This window comes from Cygnus atratus, chromosome 20, assembly GCF_013377495.2.
Source record: "Cygnus atratus isolate AKBS03 ecotype Queensland, Australia chromosome 20, CAtr_DNAZoo_HiC_assembly, whole genome shotgun sequence".
Classification (NCBI taxonomy): domain Eukaryota; kingdom Metazoa; phylum Chordata; class Aves; order Anseriformes; family Anatidae; genus Cygnus; species Cygnus atratus.
This window is the reverse complement of record NC_066381.1, coordinates 6408435-6428184: the sequence shown is the minus strand read 5'-3', so window position 1 is coordinate 6428184 and position 19750 is coordinate 6408435. Positions and strand designations below refer to the sequence as shown.

General features: G+C 57.1%; 1 protein-coding gene and 1 long non-coding RNA gene across 2 annotated transcripts; one reads left to right on the top strand and one right to left on the bottom strand.

Annotated features, from left to right (window-relative positions):
- Nucleotides 1-1250: 1250 nt before the first annotated feature.
- On the top strand, nucleotides 1251-3833 carry LOC118254157 (uncharacterized). The gene is made up of 3 exons (XR_007709060.1): nucleotides 1251-1313; nucleotides 2768-2823; nucleotides 3508-3833. It is a non-coding gene; the product is annotated as an uncharacterized LOC118254157 (long non-coding RNA).
- A 2361-nt stretch (nucleotides 3834-6194) lies between these two features.
- On the bottom strand, nucleotides 6195-13700 carry LOC118254158 (apoptosis-inducing factor 3-like). Its single transcript, XM_035559175.1, has 18 exons — nucleotides 13610-13700; nucleotides 13292-13401; nucleotides 13097-13206; nucleotides 12364-12408; nucleotides 12201-12282; nucleotides 11954-12066; nucleotides 11444-11530; nucleotides 10987-11078; nucleotides 10633-10763; nucleotides 9942-10057; nucleotides 9424-9495; nucleotides 9028-9091; nucleotides 8482-8558; nucleotides 8283-8400; nucleotides 7527-7625; nucleotides 7018-7093; nucleotides 6383-6487; nucleotides 6195-6263 (listed from the first exon to the last, which is right to left on the bottom strand). Exons 1-18 carry the CDS (start codon nucleotides 13681-13683, stop codon nucleotides 6221-6223), a joined length of 1614 nt encoding a protein of 537 aa, XP_035415068.1. The 5' UTR covers nucleotides 13684-13700; the 3' UTR covers nucleotides 6195-6220.
- Nucleotides 13701-19750: the final 6050 nt, after the last annotated feature.

Genomic DNA, 19750 nt, shown 5'->3' with positions numbered 1-19750 from the left:
GCCCCGGTCCTCCGTCCGGTGGCCGCCGTGCGCTGGTGCGAGGGTAACGCTGCGAGCGAGGGGTGGAAGCACCCGAGGGAGCAGGCCGGGCCGCTGCCTGGTCCCGGCGCCCCCCGAGCCGCCAAAACAAAGGGTGGGCCCCCGCAGTCCCCACCCGCCCCGTGCTGTATGCCGCCCCGGGCACCCGGAGCAGCCCGCAGCCGGTCCCGGCTCCCTCTCCCTCCGGCTGCGGCCGCGCGCCCCGTTAAGCGGTCGTGGAGCTCCCCGCGGAACAGCGCCGCGTGCGGCGCGTGGAGTCCGTGGCGGGACGTGCAGGCAGTCCTATTGGCCCGCCGCCCCCCCCGCGCGCTGCAATCAGCTGTTTACTGGGGCGAAGGGCAGGGGACGGCATTAAAGGGGCCGCGCCGCTCTGCCCCGCACCGCCCGGACCCGGCTCGGCGGCCTGTCGTCGGCCGGGGCTGGAACTGGGGGAGGGCTCCGGGGCCTCCCGCGGGGTCGCGGCGGGCGCCAGAGCCCGGCCCTGCTCGGGTCGCCCCGCGGGGGGGGGCGCGGCCACCTTTTCAAGAACTTGGTCCAGTCCATCGCTGCCGCGCTGCCAATTCCGCCGGGGTCAGGCGGTTTTCGCGCCGCCCCGCCCCGCGGCCGCGCTCCATTGGGCTGGCGGCCCCCGGCGCTCACTTGTGTTGGCTGCCGACTTGGGGCAACTTCTGGAATCGGCCGGAGCCAGCCCTTCAAGGCCCCGCCCCGGCACGGAGGAGGGGGCGGCCGGGGCAGGCCAGCGCCGCGCCCCGCGGGGCCGAGCAGCGCCGGGCCCTTTAAAGGCCCCCTCCCTCTCCCCTTCCCCCGCCGCGCCTCTTCGCGCCCTCTGGAAAATGCCAACTCACAGCACGCGGTGCATGCCCGGGAGCGCCGCGCCGCACTACAACTCCCCACGTGCCCCGCGGCGGGCGCATGGCCCACCCGTTTCCTAGGCAAACCGCCGGGCCGGCCAAGTCACCGACCTCGAGCCGGGCGGGCGTGGGCGAGAGCCGGCTCTCCCGTGCGATTGGCCGAGCGTGCGGGCAGAGGGGCCTCCTATGGGCGTGGGGTCGGGGGCGGTGGGAGAGGGTCTGGGCCGTGCGGTGATGGGGCGGGGGTGGGTCCCGGTGGTGGTGGCTGCGTCATGGCTCCGCGGGCCGGGCCCGGCCGAGCGGCGGCGGCGGCGGTGGAGCCGGGGGGGGGGGGAGCTGGGCCGGGCGGGCCGGGCCGGTGGGCCGGGCCGGTGGCACCGGGGCACCGGGGGCACCGGGACCGGCTCTCTCCGCGCCACGCAGGTGGGTCCGCGCGGTGCTGGGTTTTAGGGAGCCCCCGGTGGCCCGCCCGGTGTTCCCGGTGCCCAGCCCGGTGCGCCGTACGTGGAAGGTGACCTTCCCCACCGGGGGGGGGGGGCGGAGAGCGGGAGGTGCTCCGCTCCGTCCCGTCCCGTCCCGGGCTCCGCGGGGGCCGCCTCGTAACGCCCCGGTGGGGTTTAACGGAAGGGGGGTAACGGGGGGGGGGGGGGTGGGGGGTGTCGGTGCCGTACCGGGGCACCGTGCCCGGTACCGGGGGACCCGGTGGGGGCGGGCGGGGCAGCGGGCGGGGCCGGTCCCGTACCGGGGGGGCTGTGGCCGGCCCCGGGGGTGACCTTTCAGTCCGGGGCCGGGCGGGCAGCCGACTTTGCCCCGGGGCCGATGGTGCGGCGGGCACGGAGCGGAGCATCCCGGGGAACGGAGAAGGAGGAGGAGGAGGAGGGAAGGCGGGGGGCGTCGGGATGCCCGGGCTGGGGGGGCGGGGGATGCACCGGCTTTGCCGTGGGGCTGGGGGGGGGGGGGAGACCCGTTGGGGTGCCGGTACCGGTAAGGGGGGGGGGCGCTGGGGGGGGGGGGGGTGGCCCCGGTACAACGGGGCAAAGGGGGCTCCACGGGGGGCACAGCGGGGTTTAGTACCGGGGGGGGGGGGCCCGGCTGAGCTCCCCCGGGGCCCCTCACGGCTCCGGGGGTCTCTGTCGGTCCGGGGGGGGGGGGGGGGGGGGATGGGGGAACGGCACGAACCCCCGTACCCCTTCCCGGTTAACGCCGGTACGGGCCTCCCCCTCCCTTTCCTCCCCCCCCCGCCCCGTTTTCCCCTTCCCGGTGCTGATTCACGGCCCCGGCGGGTGGGGAGCAGGGGCCGGGACGGCGCTGGAATCCGGACCAGATGTACCCGGCACGCCAGGAATGTGCGGCATCCCCGCCGGGCCCCGCCGCCCCCCGGCCCCGCTGCCGCCCCCCCCCCCCCCCAGCCGGTGAGCGCCCCCCGACCCCCACCCGGGGATCCCCCACCCGTGGGGCTCAGCCGGGAGCCCCAAAATGTTTTTTTTTTTTTTTTTGGGGGGGGGGGGGGGGTCCAAACACGGGAGGCAGCGGGAGGATGCTGAGGGGGAGCGGGGTGCGTTCCCCGGGTGGTCCCGGCCCCAAATTCACGCTGTTTTTCCCCCCCAAATCTGAGCCGGCTGCTTGGGAGGTCCGCGAGCGCTTGGGAGAGTCCCAAAATCGGCCCCGCAGCCGGGGAGGCGCTGACAGGCTCCGGGGGGAGCAGAAAAAGGGAATTTTTTTTTTTTTTTTCACCAATTAGAAGTGGGGGGAGGAAGAGAGAACGGGGGGGGGGACAGCCGGGGCTCCCAGGGAAGGCCGCCGAAGGGCTCCTGCGCTCCCCGAATTCCCCGGGCGCGCTCGGCGGCGGCGGGCTGACGAAGTGTCTTCCTTGGCAGGCGGCGGCGGCTGGCCCCCGGCCAGGTGGGACCCTGCCAGCGCCCGGATGCCTGAGGTGAGCGGCCGGGGAATGCCGTAACCTGTACCTGCTGCCGTCGTCCCCGTCCCCACGGCGGCGGCCGAGCCCCTGCGGTGGCTCCGTCCTCGCCACCCGTTGCGGTGCGCGGCAGGAGCGGGTTTCCTTATCGCTCGGTTCCCAGCGGGGATGGCCTTGGATCCCCGCGTGCTGTGGGGCTGGCTGCGGGTGCCGGAGCTGCTGCAGCTCCCGTCTCCGGAGAGGGGAGGGATGGGGGGAGCTCGGAGCTGCCTCTGTATCCCCTGGGGCTTGGGGAGACTCTGGGGTGGGGGAGAGGAGGGATGGGGGGCAGCTCGGAGCTGCCTCCACGTCCCCTGGGGCTGGGGGAGACCCTGGGATGTCCCCTCCCCGAGTGAAGGTGGCAGATCAGGGCTCTGGGATGGGGGAGAGGAGGGATGGGGGGAGCTCAGAGCTGCCTCCTCATCCCCTCCGTGCCCTCTGGGGCGTGGGGAGGCCCTGGGATGTCCCCTCCCCGAGTGGAGGTGACGTTAGGGGGATCAGGGTCTTGGGGTGAGCGAGAGGAGGGGCTGGGCTGGGCGGCATCCCTGCGGTGTTGGTCCCGTTCCTGATGCCTTTCTTCCTTCCCCAGCTGCCGCCCCCGCTGCCCTGCTCCTGGCTACCCAGCACCAGTTCTTCAGTGGCAAGCTTTATGTCCTCTTCTAGTAGCTAAAGCTGCCAGTTGAAGAACTGTTGAATGTAGCCACTCTCTTCTCGTCACCGAGGCGCTGCACATCAGCTGCACCTGTGCCCCGAGAGACCGGGATGAGTAAATCAGCAGCGTCCTGAGGATTGACCCCTCCGAGAGCTGAGGCTGAGGAGGGCGGGGATGAAGAGCGCGCCTTGCAGCATCCAGGCAGAGCCGTGGCTGGAGGAGCTGTAACGGGGCTGTACAATGGGGAGCCGGGTCCCCGCCTGCCGGCGGGGTGGCGTTTAACTGGGACGGCTGGAGAAGGCTTTGAAAGAGACATTAAACTTTCTGTTTTCCTCAACAGCTCGTTTGTAGGGAGTTTGTTACCTGCGGGATGCCCGGGCTCAGGACCTGCCTGGTGGCAGCTGCAGACTGCGAGCTGTCCCCGGGGGGGGGGGTGGCAGGGAGGGGTGGTGGCATCGGAGCTGTCCCTGGCTGATGCCACACGGGGCTGACCTGCGGAGTCATGCTGTAGGAGTGGCACGGCAGCGAGATTACCCTCGCAAGAAGCCCGGCAGCGGGCTGGAGCTGGCTCGCGCTGCCCTTTCGTGGCTGGGTGTGCCGGGGGCCGGGCTGCGCGGAGCGGCTGACTCAGGGCCGAGTCACGCACGGCCCCAGATGGCTGCTCGGGGAACGGCCACCCCGGGCTGGGTGCCCGCCTGCTGCCAGCCCCCCGGGCAGCACCGGGGCCTCAGGTATTTGGGGTGTAGGCTGGGCACTGCTGTGCTGCGCCCTCCCTGCTTGAGCTGCATGCAGAGTCGGGGTGGAAGCCCGGGAGGGGTCTGGATGAAACCTTTTTGGTTCATCAGTGGTCCAGGCTCTGCTTCTCTGTTGGGCAGAGGTGGAGAAGAACCCCTGAAGGGGACCTGGAAGCTGCTCTGTGGCAATGGAGACTCTCCTTTGGCCTTACACAGCTACCCAGTCACCCTTTCCCCAGCGCATCTCGCCCCGTGCCTCGGTGCTGGGTGAAATGTCCGTGGGTGAGCCCAGCAGGGACTCCTGGGAGCCTCTGCGCTGCTGGAGGTGGCCTCTCCCGCAGGGTGCTGGGCACCTGTGCCAAGGGGAAATGGCCTTGTGCTGAAATAAGGCTGCACGGTTTCAACAGGCTGGGTGCCCACAGCAGGGCCGCTACCGCATTTTGGCACCTAAGTGGAAAAAATCTGTTGTCACAGCGTCCTTCGTTCTGATTAAAAGCTGCTGTGCTCGGCGTGCGCTTGTTGGTGGCTACAAGAAGCCAGGTTTCTTTGGGGTCACTGTCAGCGGGAGAGAACAGGGTGGCTGAGCACCCTTGGGTGGGGATGGAAGCACACCTCTGGCTTGAGACCAGCCGGGCTCTTCCACCCCGGCTGCTTCAAGCTCATCTGAAAGAGCTGGCACCTCCTCAGTACGCCCTGCAGTGCACCAAGGGTGGTAAAATGAATGGTGTGAGTATTCAGGGCAGCCCGAGGGCAAGGAGGAGAAGCTCCTGGGCTGTGCCCCCATCCCTTGCGTTGCAGCAGGGTGTCTCAGCACACGGTGAGTGCTTGGCTTTGCTGCTTTCTCCTGTCATCGTGAAGGACTGATGTGCTCTACCGAAATCCGGCTCTTTCCCTGGGAAGTTGTGGCTGTCTCAGGGTAGAGAATTGCCCTGAGCAGCAGCAGCACCAAGCCCCCTGAGGTCAGGAACGTAAAACCGCTGTATTTCGGGTCAGCTTTCTATGTCAGGAGGTGCCGGAGCGCAGGTTTGTGTTTAACACAATTTAACACACAAATGGCGTTACAGCACCTCACCTGCTGAGCAAACGGGCTGGGCCCTGCTACGGTTAACCCGCATTTAATGTAAAAGCAGAGGGATTTCAGGCTGACAAAGTGTCCCTGCGGGAACTTGCTAGATTCTCAGGGCTTACCCTTCCTCCTGCGAAGCGCCATGTGACCGGTGAGTAAGTGCAGTGCTTCCTGTAGAAAGCACAGGCTTGCTCGCTGGTGCCTTGCAAAATCTACCAACTCTTTCCTCCGGCACCGAGGCCGTGTGTTTCCTGCAGCATCTGCCCACCTCCTCCAGCGTTTGCGGACACGGCGGGCGTGGGGATGCCATGCGGGGCTGGGGTTTGCCAGGGGCTGGCTGCTGCAAGGGGGTGGGAAGCGCTCGTTGCGGCAGCTAATGCAATATTCAAGCCCTCTGTAGCAATGCCAGCAGGTGCTGCTCACTCAAAGGTCGGCTCGCAGCCCTCTGTCCTTAGGGGTAGGGTATTTGGCGTGAGTTCCTGCCCGCTGACTCTCCGCTTCCCAGCTGTGGGAGCAGCTTGCCTCAGTCAGAGCTCCCCTTGCTGGGAAAACGTGCTTTTGCAAAGCAGAAGGTCAGCATGACCGGTGTGCTCGATGAAAGCTCCCTGCCAGCAGCGAGCCGGAGGAGCAGGAGGGGCTGCTGGAGCTGGTGGATCTGTGAACGTGTGGTCTCTGCTGCTTGCTCGGATCCCAGGACATGGGCAGCCTGCTTTCGGCCAGCCCAGCAGATCCCCAGCTAGAAGAGAGGGGAAAGTGCGGCTCCGTTTTGCCCCAGCATGCAAAGAGCAGCCAAGGGCTGTCTGCAAACACAAAATGCGGGCACCAGATCCATTTTACTTTATTTCTCTTGCTCTAGGATGGGAGAAGGTTGAGCCGTAACCCTTGGTTGATGCCGTGCCCCCTGTGGCAGTGCACGTACGAAGCTCAGGTTTCTGTCAGCGAGGGTATTTGGTTGATATCGCAGGCCCTGCAAATGAGAGGCGTGTTTGGGAATGGCAGTAACTCCCCTCAGCTTTGTGTCTCGAGGGGCTCTCTGCTGACACGGGGAAGGCAGCGCAGAGCCAGGCTGCTCGGGGTGCCACTTACTCTGCTTCTTCTTTAGAGATTCGTTTCCCCAAGTATAAAACTTCTGCAATCAGAGACACCATGGGGTCACAGTTCAGGCTGGCAGCTGCAGTCACGAAACCATCCCTGAAAGAGAAAGCAGAAGGACGTGGATCTCAGCGCAAATAACTCAGTGGGGCAGCATCCCCCTGCCACCCTGAGGCCAGATGTGCTTCAGGAGGCTCAGGGAAGGGTGGCCGGTGCCACGGGGTGCCCGAGGACTTGTGGCAGATCTCCTGGGTGCTGCTGGGGCTGGGCACCAAGTCTGGGGGCAGAGGGAGAGGGGACGTGTCCCAGGCTCCCAGCCTGGATGGTGTCTCCATTCCAGTGCTGGCTTCTCCCATTTCAGTTATGGGGCAGCGTGGCTTGTGTCAGATCTCCCGTGGAAGGTGCTGGAAGCTCAGCCTCTTCTCCGTGCCTGCCCTGCTTGTTTTGCTCTGAAATCGTCTCCCTGCTGGTTCGCAGGCTGGCAGCTGCCTGCAGTGCGCAGCCACGGGAGGGTGATGTGCAGCCATGTCCCCGCTGCAGGAGGCTCTGCGGGCTGTGAGGGAGAGGACAGTGCCCTGTTTCCAGAGCGCTGCCGTGTCGGGGCACAGACTGGCTGTGGATTCACTCACCTGATGTAAAAAACCAGGAACTTCTGCTGCTCCAAGCTGCCCTTCACAACGGTGTCTGTGAACCCCTTCCCGCAGCCTGCAGGAGATCGCTGCAGCTGGTCAGGGAGCCCTGGGTCAGCAGCTGCCGCCCACCCCACCTCAGTGCCACCACCAGTGCAGGTAGGAGCACAGGAGCAGCCGTGGAGGCTCTGGTCAGGCAGAACTGACCCAGAGTCATGACCCCAAGACCCTGCTTGACTTGGACAGGGAAAAATCTTCCTCCTTCGTGACCTCCAAGCCACTGGAGACCAGCAAAACCCAAGAGCTCTGAGTATCCTGCTGTCACAGAGCTCAGACAGGATTCCTAACCCCACTACTCCAAAGCTTGAGCTGTTTCAGGTAAACTCCACAACTGCCCCTTTCCCACAGCCTGGATAAGGGCTGCGTGTTTACAAGCCCTGGGCCCAGCTGGTGGATGAGCAGCTCCGCTAGGAAGCGGTTCAGCTCTTTGCATCTCTGCCCCGTCCTACCTGCGTAGTGGATGCTTTTCCCAAGCATTGTGGTCCAGAAGAAGGGGACAGTGTGCAACTCCTTCAGTTTCTTCAGCATGTTAAAGGCAGCAATGGAACCTGTGGTGGACCAGCAGGGTAAACATTTTTGTTGGTGCTTTGAGAAGTTGCTGAATCTTAAGCCTGCTCATCTCAACACCATGTTCTGCTCTGGCTTCCTGGGGCCTCCAATCATTCCTGCTAAGAGCTGATGTGCAGCTGCACCGTGTCTGTGTCTGGACTCACCAAAGAGTGGGCCAGAAAGTGTCTGAAGAGGTATTTCTCTCCTCTTTCACCCCAGGACTGTCTTTGTGTAAGCTGTTTCTGAAAAGCCAGGCTCCTGCTCTCAGATTAGTGTACCTGCAGTGCTGCCTAGCTAAGTTGGGCTTCTGTCTGGGCCACAAACCCTTCCTGCCCAGGTTGAGCCTGGGTAGCTGGCAGGCAGTGCCCCTTACATCTTGTTATCTTGTTGTCCCTTCTGCCTCATTTCTTCTCAGAAAGAGCAGTCAGGCACTGGGACGGGTTGCCCAGGGAGGTGGTGGAGTCACCGTCCCTGGGGGTGTTCAAGGAGAGGTTGGACGTGGTGCTTAGGGACATAGTTTGGTGGTGACATTGGTGTTGGGTAATGGTTGGACCAGATGATCTTGAAGATCTTTTCCAACCTTAATGTTTCTGATTCTATTTCCTCGGTACCCATTTGTGAGGGGAGCTGGAAAGCAAGGTGCCGCACTGTCTCACCATGGGCCTCGGCCACCTGTTGGTGATGGATGCTGGAGCGCTCCCCGTTGAGCAGCGCTACAGGAAAGGAGACCACGTCCCCCGCAGCAAAGACATTGGGGATGTTGGTCTGCATGTACTAATGGGACAAAAAACAATTAGTGCAACGATGAGAGAGAAGGGATTCAGCACAGACCACAGATACTCAGCTGGCACTTACCAGATCCACCAGGATGGCACCGCTGCTGTCTCTGGCGATGGAGGTGCCCTTCAGAAATGCAGAGTTGGGAAACGCCCCTGCAGGGAAAGGAGCAAGGACAAATGCAGCAAAGGTCTGCAAAAGCAGGGAGGAAACTTGGCCATGGCCCTACAGCGAGCACGTGCCTTTGGTGCCTGTTCAGCCTGCTCAGACCAGAGCCGCTCACGGCAGTGACCAGCGGTTGGGCTGGTGCTGACCTAACCCAGCAACAATAAAACCAGGCCCCAGAACAAAGCACGCTCTGATAACACAGCAGTGACCTACAGAGCTCAACAAGCATGCCAAAGTCATGCCGAGACCACAAGTAGCTCCTTTCCTCCTGCCGAGTGATTACTCATGGGCTGCTGACTTTCTTCAGGTGATTTGGGGCCAAAAGGAAGGATTGGATGATGGCAGAGTGGGAAAAAGACTGCAGGGAATGGTATCCTGGGAAGGGTTAAATTGGGATTTGCTGGCTGTTCTCCCCATTTCCAAACCTGCCTCCCTCTCCCAGTTGGGGTCGCTTACCTATCCCCAGCACCACCACATCTGCAGGTAGTTTTTCTCCGCTGGCAATAATGGCCTCTGTGACCTAGGAGAGAAGCAAAAATCATTAACGAAGTGTTAAAATCTGTCCTAATTCCCACAGCCTCCCTGCTGCTTCATTCTGTGCTCTCTTTCTTCATTCACGGGTTCAGATCACCTTGTCCAGCTAATGTGTGTTGCCAGGAATGTAACAGAAAATCAAGTTGTTGCCCCTGATGGCATACTGGTACCCTTTGAGCCTAGGCTTGTGCTTAATGAAAAGAAACACGAGGGTCTAGGCATGGGATGAGAAAGCCTAGACATAGGCACTGGGATACACCTCTCTTGAGGGGGGGAGGCTAAAATTAGCAGTTCAGGGATCACAGCAGCATGGCTGACCTTTCCATCCTTCCCTTTCAGCTCACAGAGTTCTGTTTTCGTGTAAAACTTCACCCCTTTATTCTGCAGCATCTGAAAAGAAAAAGGAAGCTAGTTTGAGTATTCACTAGGAAATTCCAGGCTGGTAAAAGCAGCAGCATCCAGCCAAAACCCAGGCAGGCAAGCGGCTTAGCTGCTGCTCCAGGCAGCAGAGAGGTTTCATTTGCTTCCCCAGCTGGCACAAGGCGTGCTGGAAGCCTGGCTTTGCTCTGCTCTCCCAGTCAGGACCAGTGCATGAGGTAGGCCTGGCGTGAGATGGGGCTTGGGGATGGAGTCAAGCTGGGAAATGTGAGGTGTGTGTGAGAGGCTGGGGCCAGCCGTGTGTGCACAGCTCCCTCAGTGAGCTGTCAGAAGGGCGGCTAGGCACGCAGGGCTGTGACTCAGAGCAATGGCTGGATTTCCCAGCTTGTCGTGGATAACAAGGCTATTTAGATAGCACATGTTCTCCATCCTAGAAATCAGCACCACATTTTCCTAACCTTCATGCAAATGCCTCCGACCTGAGGACCCAGTGTTTTCTGGAAAGGGAACTCGTCTTTTTCCACCACTGAGACAGCAGCAGCCTTGTCTGAGAGGAAGGCAGCTGCCTCCATTCCTGCAAGTGAAGGGCATGTCCAAGGTAAGTCTGCTGCAAGCAGGAACCTGCACTCTCCTCCTTGGAAATCTTTTCCTCTTCCAGATGAAGAGAACAAATCTGATGTATTGCCAATGTTTAACTGCTCTTCTCTGCATTTCTGGGCTGATGTATTTAACACCCCACCCTCCCCACCTCCCATATTCTTTGTTCTCTTGCACTATGGACCCAGATATTAGGAAATACAAGGAACAGCTCCTGGTTCTTTACCAAATAGCTCATTTTCTGTGTCTTACCCCCTCACTTTCCCAATGCTTTGGGGAAGTCCTGCTCCTCGGAAGGACAGTGACCTTTTCACTGGGCACATCTCCCTCTGTATACATTTCCTGGACTTGGATAGCTCAAAGTTTCTGGCTATCAGAGGAAAGAGTTGTTGTGTTGTGTAACTCACACACTCCCGGCTATAGGACTCTGGTGACAAGGCAGGCAGTGAATGGCTGTCCCTTCCCTGAGGGCCCTAGGCAATCTGCACACACAGCAGCAGTGGGTTTCAAGGCCCAATCTTCCATGACCCGATTGTCACTCCAGCCTTTTACCTATGAATGAAGCTCCTATGACCACCACATTCCTCCCAGCTGCCAGCTCTAAGATCTTGCTAGAGTCTTCCGGGGTTTGGAGATGACATACGTTCTGCAGGTCTGCACCTGGGACTTTGAGGAAGCTGGAGCTGAGAGAGAGAAAATCCAGGTATTTCTCATGATCATAAATGAAGCTGGAAGGCTAAGGAGGGAGCACACAAACTCATGCAGTCTCTTGGCCATCTGATCCCATCTTGTCCTATGTCATCTCATAACCACTCCCTTCCACGTCTCTAGAAGAGCTCCAAGCTCCCAGCGTTGACCCGTCTTCTGGCAAAAATTGTGCATGCGGCAAATGCTTTATATACTCACTGGCTGCCTGTTGCAATGAGCAGCTGATTGTACTTCTGAGAGGATCCATCCTTAAAGTGGACCTTCTGCTTCTGGAAATCCACCAACACTGCCTGCAGACAAAAGCATGCAAAGATCAGGGAGGCACCTCTGGCCCTCTGGTGTCCTGCCACATCGGTCCCTTCTGACTGCCTGTCCTATTTCTAGACACCCAGGTAATGAGGAATGCTGGGGAGCTGTAGAAGTTTTTCAGTTCCCACAGGTGTTAGGCTTCAGGAGCCCCTTATCTCTGTGACAGCATTCCAGCATGCACACAGTCCCTAGCACTGGCCTTGGAGCACCATCCCAGAAGATAACGTGTACCTAAGCAGAGCCCCACATTCTGGAAATGTAGCACTATGCCTGGAAGTGTGGGCTTCCCCTCCCCATGGCAGGAACAGAGCCACCCACTGAGGACTGATCTCAGCTGCTCCTGCACCTCTTTCTCTGTCCAGAGCTCTATGTCACGAGCACTGAGGAATTCGGGTTTCCTTAGGTAGAGGTCCTCAGCTTTCATGGTCATTTCCTGGAAACAAAGCAGAAATATGACACAAAGCACTTCTTACAGCCAGCAGTACTCTTGCAGTGTTTACTAGGAACGAAGTTTGCCTAAGATGCAAATTCTGAACTAGTAAATCACAGCTGCTAGTATTGCCCCATCCCCGTCATTTTCCTGTACTCCCTCAAAAATATCCACTCGACCTCTAGTGGGAAGAACTCAGCCAAAGGGGATAAAACCACTAGCCTGTGGTAGGCTCTGATCAAAGAGTTTCTGGGAGGAAAAAGTGAAACGTTAGATGGAAATTATAGCCCTTTTCCTTGCCTCACAGCAGTCCTGCTGCCCTGCCAGAATGGATCATTTGATTGCTCAGTCCAGTGATGAGTGTGGGCCATGCCCTTAATTCACATATAGTACCCGGGCATGGTCCTGCTCTTCTTGCAGACAAACCTTGATCAGTCTGGACTTGTCATATGGAGCATGTTTCTCTTTGGTGGCCATGATGATCCTGCCAGTAAAGCCCTCTTGACGAAGTGTCTCTGCACAGACCAGGGCAGCCACACCTACAAGAGATGCTCATCTCAGCCCTATTACACATCACTATGGAGCAAGAGGGAGAAGGCAGCTCCTCCCCAGAGACAAGACTGGCAGCTCACAGTATATGTGGGGAGGGCATGGTACAGACCACTTCACTTACCTCCCCCAAGGAGCAGTGCTGTGGTCCGGTTGAGAAGACACCGTTTGCTTGTGTCCTTCACCCTCACACCACTTTCAAGAGCCTAGAATAAAGTGAGAGATAATGAAATTGTACCTAGCTCAAGGTGCTGATTGTGCTTAGTGGCAGCAGGTAAGGTCAGTACCTTCTTTTTTGCTGTAACAAACACCTTTCCTTCTTCCACTGTTACCTGAAGGGGTGAAAGAAGAGTATTTAAGCACTGCACTCATGGGGTGGTGATAGGATCTTTCCTATGTGGTTCTAATCGAGTGGGCTTTGCTGCGCCATGCTTTCTGGCCCCATGGTGACTTAAGAGCTTGGGCAGGGCTTAAGAGCTTGGGCAGGTCCTAGGGCTGCTGTTAATGGGGATCCTGCTAACAGTGGGCTATCCTGCAGCCCAGGGCCTGGATGAGAAAGGGTCTAGGATGCAAAGTTGGGGACCTGTAGGCCAAATCTGGATAATGGAGTCCAGCTCTAAGGAGGAGGATCAGTATCCACAGAAGTTCATGGACCTACTCCATTGAGCTGAATGTTGGAGGACAACCATCTCTGACACACCAAGAGTGACCCATAGGGATCTTGAATGTCAAGTGAGCACCCATTGATGCTGCAGGAGCTCACAAGTTTTTCTCTTCCTCCCAGGGGCACTCAGGAAGAGGTGTAAATCCCTTTTTTCCTTTCCAAAAAAGAGCTGTGCTGGCTGTGAATGTATGGCATCACCTTTGATTGAAAGGAGCTTTAGGAGAGTGAGTTACATGATCCCAGGAAATCATCCTATGTGTATCTTTGTGTGATAGGGACCATGGAGCCATGGTCAGTGTCAGGAACTTGTGGGTGGCACAGAGGACATAGGCCAAGCTGGGAGGATGACACGTCACCTTAAAGCAGGGAAGACAGTCCAGAGAAGGGTATTCCTCAATATCTCCTGTTTTGATGTTAAAGCAGGCTCCATGCCAGGGGCAGCGCAGCCTGTGCCCCCTCAAGACCCCTGCAACAGAAAAGCCCCCACAACTGTTTGGTGACAGCCAGCCTTCCCAGCATGACTTCTCCCCACCACCCAGCACAAACGTTACCTTTGCTGAGTGGAGCACCATAGTGTGGGCACCTACTGCCCAGGGCGCTGAACTCCTTCTTGTTCCTCACCAGCAGCACCGGGTGGCCAGCCACCATCACCTCACAGAGTCTGCAGGAGAGGCAGAAAGGTGGGTGCTATGGCGGGGAGCCAGGGCTCAGCCCCTCATGGCCATCGTGGCACTCCCTCAACCACTAACATGGCGGCCACCAACATGGCTGCCTCCAGCTTGGCAGCCATTGTGGTGGCAATGTCAGCCCTGCGGCCTGCGTGGCTCATGGCGGCAGGCTGGGCCTCAGCTTCCCCCCAGGGTACTCACTCTCCATCGCCGATGTCAGCTTCATTGCAGACCTCGGCGGTGACGGTGTCATCGCCATCCATACCGGTGGCCATGGGTGAGTGGCGGAAGGGGTTGGTGTCTGTCCTTGCTGTCTCCCCTGAGGGCAACAGCATCAAGGCACATTTGTGCCATCACAGCAAAATCCCACAACAAAAAGTAGGGCCACCACTACTTCGGGGGTCCCACACTCATGGTGCAGCAGAAAAAAAAAAAAAAAAAAAAAAAAAAAAAGAGCCATGACTGGCAGAAAACACACGTTTTCCCCATTTTTTATTTCGTCTCCAAACCCAAAGCCCATTCCTTTGACATTTTTTTCACTGACTTAACCCACTTCTCATTTTCAGGTGACAGCCCTGCATCCCATTAAACTGAGCTCAAGCACAGGGCAAGCAAGCTAGCAAGCATGATTCACAATAGTTGTGTCATAAACAAATAAAATTATTTAAAATCATTTACGGTAGTTGAGTCAGGGCAAGACACTGCTGATGCAGCCTGCAGATGCTCTGGCCTGGGGTCTGCAGAATTGCCTCAGTACCTCTGAAACCTCTTCAGTGCTGGTACTCAGACAGTATTTGCGCTAACTGGAGAAGAAATTAAAAAAAAAAAAAAGGCAACAATCCCTGTCCAGAGTGTCTCCCAGGCTAAAAAGGAGCTGAAAAACTTGGTTCTTAGCGCTGCCCCTGCTTTAGTAATCAAGAAGCCTGCCCCTGCTTTAGCTTAGAAGAAAGTCTGCTGCGTGTTTAGAGATTTTCCTCTCCATTTTGGAGGGGAAAAAAAAGGAAAAAAATGGAGACGGAGGGGAAATGTGGGGCACATTTTGAATAGCAGGTGCGCAATATATGGCAGGAATTTCACCGCCGACACCAAGACATTGGGAAATTCACGCATTACCGCCCCGACCCCAAGGAAAGGCTTCAACGGATACTCACAGGGTGCTGCTGCAGGGACTCAATGTTTGCCCCTGTTGAAAGCTGCCACCAGCGTCTGTGAGTCCCTTCCCCGTCTGTAAGACTCTCCCCAAACCCAGCTCCCCCCAGCCCACGCTGGGCGATGCTCTCCCGGCCTTGCACAACATTCTCAGTTGGCAGGCGGCAGCAGGGACACAGTTTATCTGATTTCTGCAATCACTCCGTGCTTCATTAACGTTGTTTGTTTTCTTTTTATTTATTTATTTTTTTAAATTCAGATTTACAAACAGCTTGCAAAAGAATTAAGGGCAGTTATGAATTATAGGGTAGGTGTGGTTTGGAGGTGAGGTGCGTCATGTGAGATGCAGTTCAGAAAGAGAAACTGAGTCAATGCAGAAATACCTCTGCTCTTTCTTGATGGGAAGTGCTCTAGCTCAGTGCATGGTATTTTTGCCGCACTTTGGATACTACTGCTTATACATTTCTACAACTTTTAAAATTAATTAATCTGTGTTTGTTTTAAGGCAGATCCTCTCTATCTCCCATTGATTTTAAGGGAGCACGAAGTGTTCAGCATCTCTGCAAATGCCCTGTGTTCCTGCTCTGCTCCTGCATGAGTACATTTCGGTCTGCAGACGTCCAGGCACCCTGTCCCACCACTGCCGTGTCCGTGTGGATTGCACAGGGTGGCATGCTGCTGACTGTGCTATTTTTGCAGGAGGGTGGGAGTTGCAAAAAATGGGAGTGACGCCTACACTGTTTGTGTCTACTCCAGTTCTTATCTCTATTTCACAGTCAAGATGTTTCAAAACCTTTAAATACGTCTCGAAATTTAGAGGGGGGACAAGTCCCTAGCAGCATGTTGCCATCATTCCTCTTGCAGAAGCGGAGCGTTGGGAAGCAGCTTTCTGCCGTGCAGCATGCTCTGAAATCCAGCACCAGAGGGGAATGAAAACTTTCCCAAACCCTGTCATGGGCATGGCTGCAAGAAGAGGACATGGACATGGATGCTCGGTCAGTGTACGCCCTGCTGCCTGCAGAGTGGCTCACTTTGTCGGACCCACAGAGCTGTAAGCAAGCTGTAAGCACTTGTTTCAGCCCTGGGACGCTGTGATGCCAGCAGTGCTCTTAGCCCACGGGTGGTGTACGCCCACAGTGGGCGCAGGTGCAGAGTATTTTCTTACAGTGCTAACAAGCAGCTTTGGGTTTTGCCTTGCTGGCCAGGCGCCTGAGTGTGAAGCAATTTGGCTACTGCACGTCCCTGTTTAAACTCTCTGTAATTATTCCCTAGGAGCGCATTCCCACGTGGAGAAGCAGCAGCCCTCGTGGAGGCATTCTCTGACTCAGCAGAAATTGCTGGAAAGCATTTGCTCGGGGATGAAAGCTGCAGTGCACCAGCAAAGTGGAAGGTACGAAGGCAAGCAGTGGCGTGAGGCTTCGGAGGGAGCCAGGTGGGAACCATTGCTGTGCTTTGGGTGGCTTTGGCACTGCAGGGCTGAGCGTCTGATCCAGCTGTTGGATGCAGCCCAGCATTCCAGGAAGGACTTCTGCAAAACAAAATCCCCACTTCTGATAAGGGCAAAGGTGATGGCAAAGAGATCCCACCCTGTTCTGAAAGTTAGGAAGGGCACTGAGTGTAAGGGGGAGGTTTGGGTTTGCTGCAGGATGCTGCATGCCGCTCTGACAGCTCACACCTGGGAACATGCAATAGGCCCTCGAGGGATTCAGGGAATGGGATGCTAGCAGAGGCAGGTTTTCAGTAAGATGCTCTGTAAGCATCTTTTGGTCCTTTGCTAAGTAATGCAGAGCCGGATGCTCAGCATGGTGAAGACCTTTGCTTGTAAAACGCAGCAGGATCGGAGGTAGAAATAAAGGGAGAGAGAGAAATGATGCAGTGCTCTGAAACGTGAGCAGAGCTCAAGTGGTCATCAGCAGTCCTAGGACAATCCTGGCAAGCTGTCTTCACTTTTTATTAGATATCCTCACTTTTATTATGTCTATCCAGTGTTGCCAGCACTCTGGAATATTCAAGCCCAGGTGAAAATGTAATGGGGGGGCTCTGCTTTCAAGCCCATACCACCCTCAGCCAGTGCAGCACGTTCTGTCCTTCTGTAATGCAGCTGTGGCTGGGCAGATGTGTCCTTGCCCCCAGCTTGCTCAGGTTGTTCCCTCCCTGCCTTAGCAGAGCTGTAGATTTTAGCAGTGCATTGCACAGAGCCCAGCGTCGCTGAAGAATGCTCAGGCGCAGAAAGAGGAAGCAAAGTGAAGAAAGCAGCAGAGCTAAAATGATTAATGGGACACTGCTCTCAGAACAGCTTGGTTTGTGATATTAATAATGAGAGAATTCAGGAGGGAACCTACCCCGTGCCCAGCTGCGGAGCCAGCAGCAGCAGGAGCTGTGAAGCTCCAGTACTTCTATTCGTAATGCAGGAGCAATCATGTGGGCTCAGCAACAAGCAATGCTGCACAGAGGGGTGTAGGGCTCTGAGACGTACTTCCACCTTTCAAGGCTCATTCTGAACCTGTCTGAATTGCAGAAAGCACGGGGTCATAAATACCTCATAATGTAGCCAGCAAGCACGTCAATATCTGTCAGAAATGACTTAAGCTTGAGCACGGTAAACCAGATAGAAAAAACATGTTTATCCCACAGGGGAAGGAGGCATGGAAAAGGAAATATTTAGAGGGAATTAATTTGCTTATAGAGTATATGTATGCTGTTTATAGAGTATATATGTGCTGTTTCATATATTCTTCCTGAGCGTTCATGTCTGGCCGTGGCGAGGAATGGGTTATAGGGTGGGCAGCAGACACCTGGCCCCGTGTCTCACCGTTCACCATCAGGAAAGAAAGAAGCTGAGCTTCCAGGAGATTCTGCGTTGTTCAAGGGATGGTCTCAGAAAGGATCGGTGACAGCAGGATGCATTCGGGGCTGCTCAGAGCCTGGGGAGGGCAGGGAGAGTTTTCCCCCCTCGGGCTTGAGCAGGGTGAGCGTAGATGGGTTGTGGTGCAAAGCCAGATGAGCTCCTTGCCACCCAAGACCAAGTCCTGGGATCGGTGGTTAACCAGGAAGGTGTTCCTAGCTGGAAGGGGCAGATGCTGGAGTTTGCATTGATTTCAGCACTCTCCACAGCTACCTCTGCAGCTCTTGGGCATGCTTTGCCACGTGCGGCATGTTTCTCACAGTAGGTCCTTTCATAAGCTAGGAGTTCACTGACTTTCTGAATAAAAACCCGGATATATAGAGCAGAGCTTCTCTGTATCGTCTGACTTCCTACGGCCTAGCAGAGTCGTGATGCACTTTAGAGAGGGATGAAGAAGACAACTGATTAAAATTTGGAAGTCAAGCTGCTTGATTGGCTTTGAGATCTCAGACTATGTGATGTGTGAGCCAGGTCTGGCGTTAGATGAGCAGATGGGCTTTCCGCCTCCCTGGCTGGAGAGAGGTGGGTGAAGGGAGCAAGACTTCCCAAAAGCAGGAGCAGGACTTGAGCCAGAAGGACTTTGCGTGCCACAAGCTCCCACATCTGCTGGCTGCAGCAAGCCCCAGGCGGTGTTTGGGAGCAGAACGGTGCTGGGTAAGGGGTGGTGGAGCTGCCAAAGCACAGCTCCTTGTGGGGTGACCTGCAAGCACCCGCACCCCCATCCAGGAACGGCATCTGGGAGAGGACACAGTTCGTCTGGCAGAGTTCATGTTGGCCATTATCAGCAAACTGCCGGGGCTGTTTTGGGGAAAACGGTTTTATCTGTCCCAGATGTGCTGCAGGGAAACGCTGAATTGTGAGAGAGAGAAAAAAGTTATTCAGGCTATTAAAAACAGTGCCGCACCCTTGCTTTACACTTCGGCTGTTGTGGAGTCCCTGCTAGGGGATGAGCTGCGTCCCCACAGCGTTATGGGATGCCACGTTATGGGATGATGGAGTTATGGGCCGGGCACATCCTTGCTGACACCCGGAGGGAGCCCCTGCCCGGCTGCACCCAACGCCGCCTTTTGGGAGCTGCTGGAAAACTTCTCGAAAATGGGGTGAAAAAGGCAATATCTCCAAATAAGGTGTGGCTGCAGAGGCCCTTTCCGAGCGGGTCGCCCTGCCTGGCTCTTCAGCGAGCGTGCGGGGACCTCTTGTGGCAGCGGTGCCGGAGCGCTCCCCTCCTGCCCTGGGACGAGCCTGGCCCTGCAGCCTGGGCACGGAGGGGAAAGGGGGCTGGGGCTGGTGTCAGGGGACCTGTTTGTCACCCCTCCATCCCTAAAACCCCTAAAACCGTCCCTCCATCCCTAAATCCATCCCCTGGTTAGCACCATCGCTGCACGGGGTGGAAGGAAAGGGGAAAAAGCCCAAAAGAAGGATTCTAGGAGAGCATGCCCGATGGCAAGTCCTGGAATAGTTGCGTAAAATCTGGGTCCAAAGTAACCAAAAGATAGAAAGTGTGCAGCTGCTGGTGGTGCTCCAGCAGCGGGATCTAAGCCGCCAAACCAGAGGCTCAATTAATCACGGCTTAAATTCCTCCCCAGTGCAAGTGGCCGGTAAAAGCTCTCCAGTGCCCAGAAGCATTTTAAGTATTCCTGTCGCCACGGAAAGGGACAGTCAAGATTTCTGCGGCTAAGACACCGCAGATGACTTTCATCAGGAATCGTCTCTCTGCCATTTTATAGTGCCATTAGGCACCAAACGATTTTCCTGCCCGCTGCCCTGGGCAGCCCGGCACGTCTCCGGCTCTGGCTGGGCACAGGCTGCGCACCCTTCCCTCTGCATCTCTTATGCCAAGCAGGATCGTCTCCGTTTGGCCCTCTCGGTAATTGATTAGCCCTGATCCCTCCAGTCCTAATACACGGGGTTATTTATAATCCCCCCAGCAGTCGGGGCTGTGGATTACTTCAGGCGATGTCTCCCCAGCACTTTATGGCTATGAAATTAGGTTGCTTTTCCTGGCTTTTAGGCAAATCTCTGCAGCATGAGCAGCTGCTTTGCTATCAGCAGGGACTATCTCACCCCTCTCTTTTGGCTCTGATTTAATCTCTCCCCTCTGCAACGTCTCTCCCATCAGCGTATCGCTTGTTGCTGTTTCAGCGTGCATTACCCCAGAGAGGGCAGTGACTGAGAGCTCAGGCTCCGCATGTTCCTGTTCAAGCGAAGAGAAAGAAGAAGATTTCATCCCAAATTAATACCTCAAAGAGGAGGCAGCCTCTGACATTAATCGGTGTGTACGCGGTGAC